The sequence below is a fragment of the Ixodes scapularis genome, unplaced genomic scaffold (genome assembly GCF_016920785.2).
Source record: "Ixodes scapularis isolate PalLabHiFi unplaced genomic scaffold, ASM1692078v2 PGA_scaffold3__209_contigs__length_174095766, whole genome shotgun sequence".
Taxonomy (NCBI): Eukaryota; Metazoa; Arthropoda; class Arachnida; order Ixodida; family Ixodidae; genus Ixodes; species Ixodes scapularis.
The window spans coordinates 4,992,124-5,009,969 of record NW_024609868.1 but is presented as its reverse complement, the minus strand read 5'-3'; the positions used below and the strand labels follow the sequence as shown (position 1 = coordinate 5,009,969).

The following is a 17,846-nucleotide window of genomic DNA, read 5'->3' as shown; positions in this document are numbered from 1 at the left end:
GTTTTTGCATCATTTTCATTTGCCGATTTCACAATACCTATTATGAATTTCGCGATTCTAAATAGCATACCGGAGAGAGTAAAGGCCGGGGAGTCAGAAAATATAGTTATTTGAGGTAGCTCAAAAAATCGGCGGAGTACTCCATTAACGGCGCCGCCATCTTGAGAATTGCGGCGCCGACGACGCCGTCTAGCGGCTTAGAAAAAGAAATACCGGCTAGTTCTGGCAGCACAGCTATCTGGGTAGGCAACGTTGTGGGTATGGGAGGAACTTGGCTAGACTTGGCTATGGTGGGCTGCAATAAGTTGGTTCGAGCTTGTCCGGCTGGCTGCTCCCAGGCCATCACCTCGCCTCCTCGAGAGAACGAAGACAAAGACGGTGGGGTGTTTTGATTGAGTTTCCACAGCGAAATATATATGAGCAGTTTAATGTTGTCTATGCAGGTAAGCTAAAGACATTTGATAGCTCCATCTTGAGTGGTGGCATGTAGACTTTTTCATACCTTTCACATACCATGGGGCTTGCAGTGATAACTTAATTGGACCACCTGCACCGGGAATTAAAATCGGTCCTCTTGTCGTAGACGAAGTGGTCGTGAGCTTAAACGTGACGTTGATTCTGATACGAATCTCTCGCGATTCAAGCTCGCAATCGACGGACTTCATAAATAAGGATTCTTGGGGAAAATGCGAAGCTCGATAACATTGCAGCCACACTCGTGCTGCAGCTTATTGTGCTCATGGCACACTTGCTGGTATTGTTCTTATGATTTTTAAAATTATTTATCCATCGACCACGCAGTGGTAGCCAGACAACCGTAGATTTTCGGAAATTGCAGCACGGTAAAAAGGAGCACTCGGAACTAACTCATGCACGACGTCCGTTTTTAAGCCTTTTCGCCCATACCCTTGGCGGTTGCATACCCTGTGTCAGCGACTCAGCGGGCAATCCAAAAATGTACCAGGTCGAGGGTACGTCAGTTACTGGCTGGTTTGAGGTTATGCGAAAAAGGTCTATACTCAACAGCGCCCCTCTTTATAATTATGAATGGTGTATTACTCCAAATAAATTTACTGAAATGGTGTAGCCGTGGGTACGGTAACATCCTTTTTACTGCCGAATGGTGTGTAAATAGTTTTAGCGTATATGACAGTGCCCATGCACAGAGTCTGATAAGAGTCTTTAAATGTTCTTTTTAGACGTTTAAATCCCCCTTTTGATTTTCAAACGATCGTTCTTTCGGTTCGAAATTCAGTTCTATGTCGCATGTCCATAGCAACGCCAGCGGTTTGTTGGCAGAACCGACGCCACACTTACGGCGTCTGTTACATTAAAGAATGGATCATTCCTCTGATGTCCAAAGCACCCGAATTCCCCAAGCCAAAGCTCGAGCGTACATCGAAAACCCCACAATATCCCACACCGCGCGGCACTAAATGGGATAACCGCCCGGTCTCCTGGGATTTTCTGGTAAGGTTTATCGATACGAACAGATCTCATTGCTATCTGCCGCTGTCCAGCACTTTCTGGGCTAGTGACGGGCTATATAGAACAACACGGGGTGAAGACTTCGTCGGGAAGAGTTTTAAATCTGCCAACATTCCAAACGCGCCCATGGGACAAGACAATGTGGAACTTGCTTCGCTACAAGGAACGCATACAGCGGGTAGTGCTCGACCACAGCATACGTTAAAGTGTTTCGTACTTCAATAGAAACTGTCACCGCGTGCGTTCCGTTCTGGAAACCTGTGGGCCATGAGCGGAGCGCGTATGGATTTTGCTTCCCACTGATTCCCACAATGCATAACTTGGCGTTACGCCGCGATGAGGCGCCACGAGTTTTGGAATAAGCTCATTGCCTTAACTTCGAAGTAAAAAAAAAAAAGATAATAAAGTTTGAGAAAGCGTTTTGAAAACAGAAGTTTCCGCAGAGTTGCCCAGCTGCCAAGTTGATTTCGCCTCTCGGCACAGCTGCGCCAGGAATACTTGCGCCCTAGCTCGGCATGGCTGTGACATATTTAATGAAATAATTTCATACTCTCGGGCCCAATTTGGTGTTCGAGAAAGAACTGCGAATGTTTCTCTTTAAATATCGATTTATTTATTTACTTGACTGCACGGCTTTCGCCCGACAGGCGTTAAGGCAGCGTGTGGCAACGGTCTAAAAGCAAAACAAAATTAGAACAAAAACTTAATAATTATATCATCCCTCGTTAAAACTGTCGCGAGAGTAACTTGGCGAGGGAGCATTCCTGGACAAACGATAGTCTCCCGCAGATCCAGGAGACTACGTTGTCTGGACGGGCCGCGGCCCGACGGCGCATCTAAAAAGGCGACGTGGTTGTGTCCGCCAGCACAGTGCCGTCGTCCTGGCGTCCTCCGTTCAGGCAGTCCTCGACGCCGGCCTTGCGACTGCAGCCGAAGGCCCTCGCGAAGCTTCCGAGGACCATGAGCGAGAAGCGGCACTTGTCCCGCACCCTGACCCTGGCCGCGGGGCGGCCGCCGTCCAACGCCCCGAGGTCGCGGCACCAGTTGAGGCAGCTGCCGACGAAGAACAGCTGCTCGGGAGACATGCCGAACCGCTGGGACTCGGACAGGAACCGGCCGGAATCGGACGGAGACTCCAGCACGCTCTGCGGAGGAAGGACTGTGTGAGAACCTTTGGCTTTGCCTCCACATGCCCGGTGCCAAAGCCAGTGGCGTAGCCAGGGTGGAGGCTTATGGAACTTCAGCATCACCCCCTCCCCCTTTTCAAAAAAAGAAAAAAAATCCAGCCGACCCTATAATATGCACAGGCATTTGACCCCCCCTCCCCCCCTTTGCACCCCAAGTCATGGACATCCTAGCCACCTCCCCCCCTCCCCTCACCCCGTCCCTTTCTACACCACTGGCCGAAGCCTACATTCCCTGCCGATGTGAACACTTGTTGACTCCTCCAACGTCTCCAGTGCCAAAGCCGTCATTCCCCGCCAGCCCGGGACCCTTTGAACCCCATCACGTAAACAGCACCGAGGATGGCATGCCCCGCTTGCCCACCGGCGAACGTCCTTTGAGGTTCGCGTTCGTATCGAGCCGGGATTTTTCGCCAGACACGTGCCGTGGTGCTCGCCCGCGGCCTTATGTGGGCATGATTTTTTCGGTGGGAGCGAGAGGGGCGGGAGACAAAGGTGTCTGGCTGGCTATATAAGGAGATAGCAGGCGGGGACTTGGACAGTCTTGATTTGACGGTCTTCAGTTAGGATCTGAAGTGAGGAGTTTTTGAGGGACAGTTTCCATGAGGTCTTTATCGGGAGGTTTCATCGGAGGTCTTCAGTCGAGAGAGTCTCAACTCATAGGTATTCTTTGAGGATCTTGATTTAAGTCCTTGTGGAGGGAGTCGTTCAGATAGCCGCCACCGGAGGAGAACAGGACTTGGGGCAACGAAATGTGAGTTAGTAAACTGTTTGATTGCACTTGCGGTGTTGTGTGACTTCCTTGGGAAGTCGACAAGAGCGTGGCTCGATCGAATCGGGCGTAGTATCAGGTCTAAGAATCCCACAACTGGAAGCGGACCAACTCAACGCCACCTAGAAAACAAAGCCTGTGACACCTCAAGCGTCATCACTAGTGGGCCGCCTACCTTGCGTCAGCGTCGCCGACAGCGCGGATTGCAGCGTCTCACAGCGAGCACGACGCCACGACGCATGCATCTGCCGCCGAGCTTCAGCGTGCTTGTCGCTTGGGGCAAGTCTACTAACAATGACGTCATGCGCAGGCCTTGTCTTCTAGGTGGGCTGGAAGCGGGCCAACTGCGTGTGAACGATGTCAGGACCCTCCCTACACTCTGCACAAGCTCCTGATCGTGTGATGTTCCGCGATGCACTCGAAGCCCCAGATTGGCCTTCATCCTGTTCAACGAATGGGGAGGAGGGCGACCCCTTCGGAGACTAACCGTTGGAGCACAACATCGATCCCGCTTCTTATTGGTCGGAGTGATTAGGAGAAGACAAATCATTAGTAGTCGGGAATTGTAATTCCAATTGAATAGTGCCGCATCATCGACAGCAGCAAAGCCACGACATAGGATTTTTTTTTTCTTTCTCTTCCTTTCTTTTCAGTAAACGTAGTTGTGTGTAGCGCTCTTTTCCTGACCTGTCCTTCTTCTCTCTACCTCGTGCGCTAAATACCTCAGTATGTTAGACTACTAACTAGCCCAAATGTCAACTTTACCCCAGAAAGGCTTCCAAAACCGCGCAGACAATCGTCTTCTAACCTGTCCCTTCCCCCCGGTGTTGCAAGGTGGAAGTGAAGAGATGATAAAGGAAGAGAAGCTCTCGCCTTACAACGAACGCATCGTGGAAGTTTCTTGTAAGTGTTTTTTGCTATATCGAACTACTTGCTATATCGAACTGATCCCAGCGTCTCTTGCTGTTCGTTATATTTGACTGTATATATCTGGCGGCTGCGACGCGCGCTGGTCCCCACGTATATATATTATAGACGGATCGACGCCGCGTGGCTCACCGAGAAGGCCGTGTACACGATGTGCGTGACAATGGCCGTCCGGATGAGGTCGTCGCCGACGTGCTGGCTTTCCCAGCGGTACGAGAGGAAGCGGCTGCGCAGGCACTGGATCCGCTCGCGCATGGCGTTCACCAGGCCCGTCGACCAGACTCTCTCGTACAGGCCGGACTCGTTCAGCAGCCGGGGCTTGCTCAGCAGAAGCCGCTTCACCTGGGAAGGAGACTTCAGCGTCCCGACGTTTCGTCGTACGCTGTTTCATCGAATGAACGGACACTTCGCCCAACGCAGTTTCGTCGAAAAAGTCGACATTTCATCGAACGCTGTTTTATCGAACGCAGTTTCATTGAATAATTAGACATTTCATCGAACGCTGCTTCACCGAACGCAGTTTCATTGAATAATTAGACGTTTCATCGAACTCTGCTTCATCGAACGCAGCTTCATCGAAGAATTATACATTTTATCGAACGCAGTTTCATTGAATAATTAGACATTTTATCGAAGAATTAGACATTTCATCGAACGCTGTTTTATCGAACGCAGTTTCATTGAATAATTAGATATTTCATCGAACGCTGCTTCATAGAATAATGGGACATTTCATCGAACGCTGTTACATTGAACGCACTTTCACCGAACACTAGCAGTTTAATCGAACATTTCATTGAATATGTGGACATTCCATCGAACGCCGTTTCATTTGATAATGGAACATCTCATCGAATATGTGGACACTCCATCGAACGCCGTTTCATTTGATAATTGAACATTTCATCGAACGCCGTTAATAAAGGGACACATAATCTAACGCTGTTCGTCGAATAGTTCCACGCCGTTTCGTGAATTTTCTTCCACCAAGTTCGTGTCATTACAGTGGCACTAACTAGCTTGACATATTTGCTACTCTTAACGAACCTAAGGAGTGGGTTTATAATTATTTGACGCTCCCACCGAGTCATCAAAAAATAATAATTTGTCGCTTCTCACTTTTTATCCGTGAATGGCAACATTTACTGCGGGTTTGGATCGCAAGTTCCACAATAAATATAAAAAATAAAATTAACAAAGGGCATGTGACCCGCTGAAGAGCTATTTTCACGCGAAACTCTATGAAATAAAAAAAAATCCTTGATTAATAAAACTGTGTCAGAAAAAGAAGATGAAGTTCTGGTCCCTCGCGGTCTTTGGTGACTGATCCGAATCTACCAGCGGAATTCCCCACCCTATCCCCACCTTTAAGACTCCAAAGATGCTTACCAGTAACGAAACACACGCACTTACACGCATGAAAGAGCTTCTGCGCCGAAGCAGCTATAGGCAAAGACCATTCGCGCCTTTCTTCGTGCATTGCTCGTGTGCTCAGTATCTCGCTTGTTTCAGCTGGGATTAGTATGACCGAGAGCAACCAGTCGAGGGTAGTTGATAGAACTAGCCTGTGGCTCACAACAGTCTTAAAAGGCACCTCCTGGTAGCCCTAGGCCGAATTAAGTTTCGCTATCTGGAAACGTCGGCTGTCGGTTTGAGTCTACACGAGTGCTCCAGAGTTCCTGCCGCTTTGATAGCATTCGTATTCTTTAGCACGATGGGATGACGTCATGCTAAGGTGATACTGTTACGTCACTTGCAAGCCGTGTATATGCTTCGCACTCTAGGCCGGCGAAGTGGCCGTGGAAGCCGGGGGAGCGCTTCTGGCTCTTGCGGCCAGGAGGGCAGGCGGCCCTCCTGGCCTCACCTGGGCTCCGATCCTGCCTCCGAGCCCGGCGTAGTTGAGCGTCGGCGATTGGTCGAAGGTGAAGGCCGGCGGCGTGACGGCGTCCGGCCCTAGCGGGATCAGGTGGTGCACCCCGGCCATGTGGGGCAGCTCGGCGAGGAACGGGGGCAGGAACGGTCCGCCCTGGGCCTCCGCCGGGATCCGGAGCAGGTGCCGGGCGTGCTGGGCCGTCGACCGCGACGCGTTCAGGAAGCCGTCTAGGAACGCCTCGTCCCTTTGGTCCGGCACGTGGTCGTACAGCCTAGTGAGGAAGAGGACCGGCGTTCGCTGGCACGTCCTCCCCATATCGCCTCGCGGAACGCATCTCCGACATTCCCCAATTCCGCCCCGTCACCTCACAACTCTAATTACATCTTTTCCATAATTTAATAAACGTGTTTTCATTCATCCACCTCCGCAGTCGGCCACTTGACGGACACTAACTGGACAGCAACCCTTGCGTCCGCTTGTCTTCTTGGCCGGCACTTAGACAACCAATTGCCAGGATCGAGGATTGCCAGGATCATGGTCCGGCCCCCCCCCCCCCCCCCCCCCCCGGGCCCGGACCATGATCCTTACGTAGACGCTGTTTACGTGCCATATATATCGAGCTTCTAGTAGTGGCATGTAAACAAAATAACGCCCACTTTGCCTTTATTGACAAAATACATGGGAAATTGAATACCAGCGTGGCTTTCGTTAGCTTCAATCCCCAGTTGTGGCAAGAAGTTAAAGCGCAGCCCCCCCCCCCCCCCCCCCCCCCCCCCTCGGGAAAATGGAGGAAAGTCTACGCCGCTGGGCCCACGTATTTTTGTTGTTGCTTGAAGATTCGGGATACAAAGCATGCAGGTTCCGCGTCGTGCCTCGAAGAAGCGCTTTCGAACATCGATAGGAGGACCGAGTCACTCACCGGTCCACGTCTCCCAGCGCCCTGGTGGATTGTGCTCCGAACGCGAAGAGACCCAGGGAAGCCAGCCTGGTCTGCAGACGGCCCGTGTTCCGGTCCAGCGAGGCCAGGAAGACGCCCGTAGCGTGTGTGATCCTTCGCAGCATGTCCTCCATCTCGTGCACGTCGTCGGCCTTCAGGTGTCCCTCCAGGTACAGGCGCTCGATGGCTAGGGGCATGAGCCTGGCAGAATCCGCAACGGCTCAAGACTCGGAAACACTCGTCCGGAACCCGATCAAATTGAAGCTTAGTGTTCTACGCGTGTACTTTGTATTCCAAATTCTGAAGCCCATCTCTTTGCTTAAGCATGAAGCGGGTTAAAGTAAGATTTTGCCAACACCAGTATTTCGTAGGAGAACGCAAGAAAACGTATTTTAAACTGAATAAAACGATAACCAAAAACTGCCTCGTGTATGTCTGTGAAGGTTCGATGTAACTACGGTACGCTTGTCCCTCCGAGGCATGGTGGCGTCAAGACCGCGACGGATCTGCCGGACCTCCCGTGATGCATCGCGCTCTTCGACGGCTGATTTTGAAGCGCTCGCCAAAATCCAGACATTTAAAACGAAAAATATAGTCATTACGCTTAACATACAGACATGCGATTATCAATTACAGGTTTTTCTGATCCCATTTGACTTATATCTTGACGTTTGCTATATATTTTAAGTTTCGATTCAGTACTCCGTTAAGGGGGTCGGGTGCTTTTACATACAAGTCTTAATGATTGATCAAATAATTCTACTGGGAACCTCTCGGAGAGTGGCGGCCGACCTTCAGGGCCCCGAAGAAACCAAGAAGTAGCTACAGATAAGCAACCAAGTCCACTTCCTGCACCGATCAGACGGACCTCTTTCCAAAATCGGTACGCGGAAAAAGTTCCGATTTGTTCGAGTAACAAATGCTGTGGCGTGGGATTGTGAACTGCAATTGAAAGGCAGCCCAGCATACGTTTGCCCGTCAAACCACATTGACATCGAGCCGTTTTATACATTTTTATTGCTCCTGTACTATCGATGCTCAAAAGCAAGGTTGTGACTCATTGCATGGTGTTTGCGTCTCTTTAAATGAGTGATGACACGAAACTTATGAAGATTAATTATTTTTCTGGGAAATATTTGCATAGTACTATATTATACAAAAACTAAAATTTTTTTTTACGATTTTTAGGATTCTGGTAATGAGAAAATTGAATAACATGCAGCAGCCTTGGTATGCAAAGCTGACCGCCTGCGCTGCACGCTCAAACTACGCTTCCTCGATGTTGTTCTTTTTGCGACCGTTCACCAATCATACTCTTGTCCGTCGTTTTTTTTTTTTGTTTTTTTTTTGTTTTGTTTTTTTTTGTTTTTTTTGCAAGAATTTAGAAGAAGAAGGCGAGAGGCCAATGGATATTTCTAAACATGGCCGCCTCTGGGCCCGGGTGGGTAATTGCATCATATTAATTTATGAATTCAAAGCCTCGTTCGCAATAAAATCGGTAGTTGCGTGCAGTGCTGTGCAAGCCATCGGCGGGAGAGATAGAGAAGCCGCATTTGTAAAATTTTTGAGTGGCTGGTTAAATCTGCGAGGGGACAAAAGCGGCGTCTGCTGGTGCGCATAACAGAGAGTCCGTGCAAGCGGGGAGCTTCTCCTTCCCCTCCTCTCCAACTGCTTTTCAACGGTAGCGGCATGGTTACCTAAAATTTAAAAAAAATGCGGCTTTAATTGATTTAATGATTCACCTGTAGACGTCCGAGAAGCAGCGTGTCCACACGTCCTTCAGGCCGGAGGTGTAGCCCTGGACGCTGATGTGGTAGGCCAGCGAGTGCGAGCCCAGGCGGCTTAGATACCAGACCACGTAGAGGCCCACGTAGGCGGAGAGCAGCCTCGGCTCGAGCTGCTGCAAGAAGATCTCGTCGAGCGCATTGAAGTAGTTGCTGTGCAGCACGAACAGCTCCTTCGACACATTTGGCAGGTTGCGGAACTCGCTCTGCAGCCCCTTGAAGATGCCCGTCCAAAAGGCGCCCACCTGGGTGGGAGGAGCGTAGAAGACGGGTCCGCCATCGACCACGTCGTCCAGGGTCAGCACGAACCGGCGGTTCGTCTGGCGCACGGCGTCGATGAGCCGGGCGTATGACATCCCGCGCTCGCCGATCACTTCGGCGCAGCGCCTCACGTAGTCGTCCAAGGACTGGCTCGCCTCCAGCCGGCCCAGGTAGCGCACGAAGCCCGCGAGGTCGTCGTTTCTGGCCAGGTAGAGCATGTGGTGTCCTCTGTGCTTTAGGTCCCGGCCCACCGTTAATCGGAAGAGGACGGCGATGCCCAGGTGCAGATTCAGGTCCACCACGCCCCGCAGGACGGAAGACGTGCTCGTCTGGGGCAGCGCGGGGAACCTGAGGCCGCCGATCTTAAGCACGTGCCTGATCCCGTCGATGTCTTCGGGCTTCTGATTGACGAGCCTCAAGCAACTCCGAAGCAGGATGCCGGCCTTCCGGACGGCGCTCTGCCCCGGACTCGCGGGCAGTTCGGAGATCAGGCTGAGGGTGGACAGCCTCAGCGAGTGCCTCACCTTCTCCGAGAAGCCCGAGTCGATGCCGGAGCAGGAGTACCGAAAGAAGTCCGCGCAGGGGGACACCGACGCCTGAAGAGCCTCCCGAACGGGCAGTGCGACGCTAAAGCACCTGGGCTCCGTGCACGGCACGAGGGAGCGGTACAGGAGCAGAGGTTGCAGCAGCGCCACCATTAGGGTCACTGAGCTCATGGCCAGCAGGAAGAGCCGGTACTCGAGCCGCCTGTGGCCCGATGCGTCCTGCGACGCCACGGTCGGCACCTCGGCGTCGCGGCTCGAGACCGAGCTATCGAGTAGCACGGGTCGGGGGTTCGAGTTTGCCCTGACAGAGGCGGACCGGCGCATGCGGAGCGGGTTGTCGCTCGACGCCAGGCGGTAGTGGTGTACCAGCGGGCTGCCCGACCCGGTCCCGATGTACCGCGTCGTCGGACCACTCTCTTTACGCAGTTCTGCCGCCGGAGTCTGCAACGACCGGCAAAGTAGCGAGATGGGCTATTTGATGGAAGTTAAACATGCATGTAGGTGTAACAGCGCGTAAAAACGAGGACTAAGAAAGGGAACGGTCCGTCTTCATATTTATCGTCGTTCACACAAATTATTTCACCTGAAATAACTACCTGCTGTGTGTTTTGTTCTGGAAGAATGAAGTATTGAAGAACTTTGTGCGTACTATATTACTGCATAATTCTTATCGCGTCTTTTTTTTTTAATTTTTAAAGCGAGTGCGTTCAGGAGCTCGTGTCATAAAAAATCCGGCGTCGGCGGGACCAAAAATCCCATAACGCAACGCGCGCAGCTACGTGTGACGTCACGCGTGGCTGTCACTTCATGACCCTATCGACCCGCTGTATATATGTCCAAAACATTTTCCCGACAGATTTAGCTAAAACTTCCAGACAAATTTAGTAGAAATTTTTCCCGCCAAATTTGACGGAACACTTTCCTGCGAAATGTAGCCGAACATTTTCCCGCCAAATTTAGCGGAATATTTTCCCGCAAAATTTGGCGGAAATTTTTTTTAAATTAAAACACGTGACGTCTCGTGTTTCACGTGACACGTGACGCTACCGACTAGACCACGCCCACACGCTTCGGACACGAGCGCGGGTTTAATGTGAAGACTTTGCGAACAGTGCACGATAACGCTATTGCGTTCCACTCTTCAATTCGAAGCATAAGAAGCACTGACACGTCAAAATATTTTCTGTGTGTTTTATTAGAAACGATTGAAAACGATGCCTGGACATTACCCTCAAAATTCGAAACTTGGAAATTCACTATTTGTGAAGTTAAAGAGAAATTCAAAACGCCGAATTTGAAGTTCCCGCGCGATCCGCGCCAGTGCAGTGACGTCAAGTATTGAGCTGTCCTGCGAGTCGGAGACGCCTCCGCTCCGAACCGCCGTCGCCACCGCGACCCGAAGCGAGGAGGTGAGGAGTGAGAGAGAAAGGCACAACTAGGGGTGTCGCGAACTTTTGTCGAACCAGATTTTTAGGTCGAACTCTCGGGGTTCGAAACCTTCGAACTTTTCGCCAGATTCGACCGGTTCGACTTTGTGGACAGGGTGGCCAGACCTTGAAGCAAGCATGTCTAGGTTTGGAGAATTTTTTTTCTATGCAATGGGTTATTTTATTTTATGAACAGTTGCAATGAAAAGAAATCAATTCTTATCACTGAAGACGTTAATAACTTAATCTTTTTTGTACTGAATTAACTGAAAGAGCCAATCAGCGCTGCCACTGATTCATCCCTTAGCCATCACCATCCAATCCGAAGCCAACTGGCCTGCCTGTCGCGCATGCGCACACGAGTCGAACCTCAATACAAGGTTCGCCGAACTTTTCACTAAAAGTTCGAAAAAGTCGAACCTGGTCGAACTCGAACCGCGGCCGGTTCGCGACACCCCTAGGAACAACCGGTTTCTGCGGTTTCCTCCGTGCGTGCCGTGCCGCCTATCGCTGCGAGCAGACGACGCTTGACGTCTCGCCGGTTCTGCTAAAAGGCTCCCCCGGCGGAGTCACAACCAAAGCTACGATACGCAGACGCCAAACCCAGTTGTTTTGACCGTTTGACGGTTTCCTTTTCGAAGTCTGAGAACTCGTCGGGCACCTCAAAAAGACCACTTCGTCCGATTCCCCGACCCACCGATCATCCCCTGCTACATGCGTCGAGTGCCGCCATGTTTTCCGAGGGAGGATAAAAATCAAGAAGGCAACATGGACTGCGATTTTTGACGTTTCAAAAATAAGGGCCGTAGTGCGTTCGTAAAAGCGTTAAAAACATACGCAATCGTAAAACATATCTTTTACGATTGCCGTTATTAAATGTTATAGAAATGTTGCCTACAAAGCTTCTAAATTTCATGATTACTGACGTCACAAATCAAAAGAAGCGAGGAGGTGAGCGAGCGGGAGAGAAAAGCGCCAAAAATAAAAAGGCGCTCGCGCGCGGGGAAAAAAAAAAATTATATATACAGGGTGTCACGAATGAAAATTTACACGGTCTTTTTTACCCCAAAAATAAACTAGGCATCGCCGAACGCTCATTCTCCGCCCAAAAGTAGAGCTAGAGGTCACAACCAGATGCCAAAGTTTCAGCCCGATCCGATAACTTAATCAAAAGTTATAAGTGATTTTCTGAAAGTTTCAGTGGGAAAATGGAGCCCATTTTTGCCCGTTTTCTGTTTCTGGTGCCATAGAGCCCCATGTGTCTGAAAACTCCGTCAGCCGCCATTTTCCCATTGAAATTTTTAGAAAATCACTTATAACTTTTGATTAAGTTATCGGATCGGGCTGAAACTTTGGCATCTGATTGTGACCTCTAGCTCTACCTTTGGGCGAAGAATGAGCGTTTGGCGATGCCTAGTTTATTAATGCGATATAAAAGACCGTGTAAATTTTCTTTTGTAATACCCTGTCACACGATCTCCAACTTATCAAACGATCTCCAACTTATAATTCAAAATCGCAAATGGCTTTAAACTATAATAAATGTAAATCGCTATCTTTTCCCCGCAGTTCACATGTTCTATCCTCCTCTTACCACCTTTCTGGCATCCCCGTAACCGCTTGTTCATCGTATAAATATCTAGGAATTCATCTGACATCTGACCTGTCATGGACCACTCATATAACAACTGTCATCGCCGATGCTAACCGCACTCTCGGATTTCTTCGCCGTAACCTCAGTTAAGCTACATCCCCCGTAAAGCAACAGCTTATACTACCTTGGTCAGAACGAAAGTTACGAAACTAGAACATGGTTGAAAAAAAACCGAGACTGCGGGTAAACGACACAACACTAAAAAGTCTCTAGCACAGCTGAAATTTTTATTTTCCGAAAAAAAAAGGGGGAGAGGGTGAGAACCCCAAAGAATGCCACTTTCCACCAATGTAACTTTTGACTAAATACAAGGACAACGGACTCTGCGTCATGCACCTCTCTTATCTTTGACCCTTCGCTACCCGACCGCCAAACACACTGGAAAGCCTAAGCCCATTGACACACACACAAAAAAACACAAACGACTTAAAGGGCAACTTTGCTTCATTTTTGATATTTAGAAAACTATGTAGCCCTCTTGAGTATCATACAGGAAGACCCCATGTCAAATATTACGATCTAATTCCGTCTATATATTTAGTAAACTGGCCAGCAAACTTTCAAACAAGCCAAGTCGTTGAAATCTGCCAACTCCAGCGTGGGGCGTGAGGCGCAATCGTCTGCGCAGTCAATGCGACGGAGTTGGAGCGGCCAACGTTGAGCCACTACGTCAGAGGCATGACTACGTCATTCTCACGTTTTGTTTGTTTTTACTTCTCACAGCAAAATTGAACGATGACGTCATGAGTTTCTCCTCCCGGTGTTGGCTGAACGGCGTCCACGTGATCACCGTAACGCGGATGCGCTAGTTTGCGCTGCCCTGCGCGCTTATCGGTCTGTTTCTCCGCTCCCCCACACTAGAGCACTATATAGCCCCTACGGAGCAGAGTAGCGCAATCCTTTGAACCCCGTGTTTTGCCGACAACATGGCCGACAGAGCGGCTCGGCGCGAGTCACGTGGTACTCAGGGTTCCAGGAGGCGGCCCGCCCGCCCTATGGGAGAATACATGGAGATCAACACAACACGGCTGATTAAAAAATGAACGGCGAGTTCACACTTTTCAAAACTAGTCTGTCGTGAAGTTAGTAAAGCACTAAACAATTTATCAAAGTTTTAATAATATATGATGCGTGTGCAAATTTTGAGAAGGCAATTTCCAAGGCAATGTCGTTTGAAGCAGACGATTTTTGCTCGCAGCGGAGATGGGCTTTTCGGGTTGGCCGGAGCGGGTCACGTGAATGGTGTGACGTCGCCGTGTCGTCTGCTGCATGATGCCGCTCAGGCAATTTTTAAAAAAAAGTCACGTCCTTGCGGGGCACAAAACTTAGCACAGATTATTCTAAAATGTTCCATTATTATGTCAAAAATAATTTCCATTCCGTACAACTCTACAATACTGAAGAAACAACGATTTTCTCACGTTCTCCATGCGTTTCTGACCATAGTTGGAACCTCCGGGCGTTCGCCGCTAGTCGCCGAGAGGCGGCGTTCTAGATTGCGCTACTCTGCTCCGAAGGAGCTATATAGTGCTCTACCCCACACCTCTTTCGTCTTCTCCCCTTCCCCTCTCCCCCGGGCCATCACCGTCCACGCCATGCGAAGCGACCTGCCCGCGTCGCGTGTCCTGTCCCTCACCCCCGCGAACTTCACAAGACCACGTGGTTTGACGTGACGTGGCCATGACTCTGACGGCACAAGACCACTGTTGCCTGACACAACCGAAGTTTCGGTTTCGGTATCAGCTGATGTTTAAATTAAGATTACACAAATAATATTCCACATTTCGCGAATCTGAGGACGTAGAGCTGTTTAGTAGTGCTTTGTGAAACGGAATCACATGTAAGCCTAAATTTTTCGGAATTGAGCGGAGTTGCCCTTTAACGTTTTTTCTACCCGAAAACCTACATTGCGTGCGTGTGCGTGCGTGCGTGCGTGCGTGTGTGCGTGCGTGCGTGCGTGCGTTGAGCATGGCGTTGAGCATGGCGTTGTGGACAAGGCGCTCTGTCCATCATTTTGTTATTGCGTAAATACTTGAACGTGGACATCTGACAAACTTCAAGAACACCCGCATCCTCGATCGGCGTTAAAACTAACCACCGACAAATACTTTTTTTTTAGTCATGTCACATTCATTCTATGTCAGAAAATAGCAATAGGTCCCTCGGCGCGGTTGACGGGCTTTGCGATATCACCAACACAAAGAAATGCACCATCACAAAAGGGACACAAAGAGGACGGCGGTTGCACAGGATTGGCTGGTTATAGAGAGCGACGGCGTGACGTAACACCTATAGCAACCGAGGTGCAGGGGGCACAGCGGGGCTCGGGCGGCCTTAGGCCTGAAGTTCCTGTGTAGGCTCCCTACGACAAAACAAATTGAGGTTTGTGTATGTTTATACAGCCAACTTAGTTTGCCTCAACGCGTGACCATTGTCTCTAACCTAACCTGACCTAACCTAACCGCCGGTACGATGCTCATCCAGATCGAAACGGGCTAGGGGCGGGGATTGAACCAAGGATGCCTGGGCCCTGCAGCGCGAGCTTTCTTTCCACGGGCTCCGAGCTGGTGTGCGCTAGCCCACTCGGCCACCGATCCGACTCCAAGGTAGAGTAACTATTGGTAGGGTGTCTCGTTCAAGAATGTGTCCTCCAGGCTCCCCAGACAAGAAAGTTCGAAGGGAAACCCGGGCCAGCCTGCATTTCGAAAACTACTTTTACTTTTAAGAACTTCATACCACTAACGTGTCAGCAGTATCCATGATCAGAGATCTTAGGGTGGTAAATATGCTTCGATAAAATAAATATAGTTTTGTACACATCGCGACACTGTTAGCGCGAACACGACATCGGCGCATTTTCGCATTTTACTTCTAAATAGTATTAGCGAGCACGAAATTTTATTGCTCACATTATAAAGCTAAATGAGCTCTTTCCGTAGCAATAACAACTTGGATGGAGAAAAACTGCAAAAACCGGCGATCGCTTGCTCGCGCTAACAGTGCCGCGCTCTGTACGTATCTCTCTCGTATTGACTCTAACGCGAACGCCGCGGACGAAAAAAAATTATCGCTAGTCTACTGCACGGTACTGCACAAAATATGTCAAAGGCAGAAGTGAAAGCTCAAGTAGAAAAATTAATTTGAAGAGGACTGCACTCATTAACTTGCTGTTTACTGCAGTCGCACCACTCACCGAGACGTAATTCTTCGGTCCCATCCGTTCTCCGAAAACAAAGGAAGATTACTGCTTCGCCGGCAACTGGATGTTGGCACGCACACGACACATTCATTTCAGCGCGCTGCCCAAAGTCCAGCTTGTAGCGAAAAAAAAAAAAAGAGAAGGGCAAGAAACAAACAAGCAAAACAACAAGTTAAAGACTTTTACAAAATTAGAGCGCAGCGCATGAGTAGGAGGGGAGGGTATGCACCTCCTCCCTCCTCCTCCGCACGCTCTTCCTCCGTAACTGAATTTGTTCATAGGTGACGTGACAACAAGTCATGTGACGTCATTTTTCCCATTGAATTGGCGGTGAGGTCACGTGACGTCAAATTTCCAGCTCAATTTAGCGCAGACGCTGCCGCCAAACTCGGAAACAAGCGCCTAAGAGCTGTACTCTGAAAAAAAAAAAAAAAAAAAAAAACGTGGAGAGGAATGCCACGGAGTGAGAGAAAAGAAAGCGGTGAAAATAAGAGCAGGAACTGAGAAGAATTGTGGGGGGGGGGGGGGGGGGAGGGGGGGGGGAGAGGAGGTATTTAGGCGGTCACGTGACTGCGCCCTGACGACATGCAAAAAAGGCGTCCCCATTGTCAAAGGGGACGTCGCCGGCGGTCTTCGGTTGCTAGGTGTTACGTCACGGCGTCGCTCCCTATAACCAGCCAATCCAGTGCAGCCTCCGTTGCTATGCGTCCTATCGCCAAGCCTCTCGAAATATCCACCCCGCCGCCATCTGTCGGCGCTTGTAGAAAGTGTTTCCTGTTTTAGACTTCGTGTTGTGTTGTCCTTCCTTCTCCCCAGTCTCGGGGTTTTGTCTAAAATGTTAAACCTTCACCGGCTTGTTTGCGCCCTAACTGTTTGTGTTTCCTAGCCAGTTTCCACAGCCAGTGGGGCTGTGGCGCCATCCTGTTGCGAACTTTACATACGTGCGCTCTAAACCAGTCCAAGGTCAGCGCATGCACCAGGGCACTTAAAAACATTAAAAAAATACGGCTTCTTGGTGGCCATTGCCACAGCTCGGCCACCCCTGAAGAAGAGGTCGAGCTCGAAACGTTAGGTCTCTAATGAGTTTGGTTGGACGTCCGCCTTTTCAATCGTTTTGTAGTTATGAGCTTTCTCGGCTTTACCGAAGGCGAGCATTCTAAAAGATTCACATGGTTCCCTCAAATGCGTAGTGCACAGAAGCTTGTCTCATCGTGCACTTTGGCATCGAACAACAAAATGGCGGATACGCGGCTTATTTTGATCCCTCTTCCAAACGACTCCATCTGATAATGAAACCTCTCACTTTTGGGAGGGCTCAGTTTGTGTGCTCTAAACTCGACCGCGGTGAGGACCCCACAGCCCGAGCAGTCTCGCTTGCTTCGAAGACCCACCTCCGGGGCGAGGACGTAGCTGCTGATGACCGGGCTGACCGAGCTTTTCCGCCGGGGCTCGCTCGAAGTCGGCGACGAAGTCATGGCGCCGGTAATTGACCTGCCGCTTCTTCTGGGGCCCGTATTGCAGCCGTCTTCTTCTTCGCACGATCCCGTCGAACGAATAGGGGCTTTCAGCAACCCTTTACCGTGTTCCACACGTGGTTCCGTGTACCGCACTACCGGAGGCTATGAAGCATGCTTTTAAGCGCGCGCCTGGATAATACCGTGACCACAGAGCGTGCGCTTAATAAAAGCGCTACTACAACGAAATTTCGGCTCTTATTTCTTGGTATACGTGTTCAAGGGAGCACTATCACATCGGACGCACCAATGTATTCCTAATTCCATACCAAGACTGACTT

At 50.1% G+C, this 17,846-nt stretch overlaps 1 protein-coding gene across 6 annotated transcripts; it reads right to left on the bottom strand.

Annotated features, from left to right (window-relative positions):
* Positions 1–2,078: 2,078 nt before the first annotated feature.
* LOC8031982 (endothelin-converting enzyme homolog) lies at positions 2,079–17,721 on the bottom strand. 6 transcript variants are annotated; one of them, XM_040206074.3, is made up of 6 exons: positions 17,443–17,721; positions 8,924–10,212; positions 7,164–7,382; positions 6,236–6,515; positions 4,504–4,753; positions 2,079–2,633 (listed from the first exon to the last, which is right to left on the bottom strand). In XM_040206074.3, the coding sequence occupies exons 1-6, from the start codon at positions 17,524–17,526 to the stop codon at positions 2,179–2,181; spliced, it is 2,577 nt and encodes an 858-aa protein (XP_040062008.2). In that variant the 5' UTR covers positions 17,527–17,721; the 3' UTR covers positions 2,079–2,178. The 6 variants fall into 6 exon arrangements, with proteins under 6 accessions (XP_040062008.2, XP_040062012.2, XP_029840904.2 ...); XM_040206078.3 differs by having other exon boundaries at positions 4,504–4,713; XM_029985044.2 differs by having other exon boundaries at positions 8,924–9,990.
* Between the last annotated feature and the right edge of the window lie 125 nt (positions 17,722–17,846).

Coding starts and splice junctions, on each gene's coding strand:
- LOC8031982 (XM_040206074.3), bottom strand. CDS start 17,526: ATGACTTCGTCGCCGACTTCGAGCGAGCCCCGGCGGAAAAGCTCGGTC. Junction 7,383..8,923: donor TGCTTCTCGGACGTCTACAG/GTGAATCATTAA, acceptor GGATTCTGCCAG/GCTCATGCCCCTAGCCATCG. Junction 2,634..4,503: donor TCGTGTACACGGCCTTCTCG/GTGAGCCACGCG, acceptor CTTCCTCCGCAG/AGCGTGCTGGAGTCTCCGTC.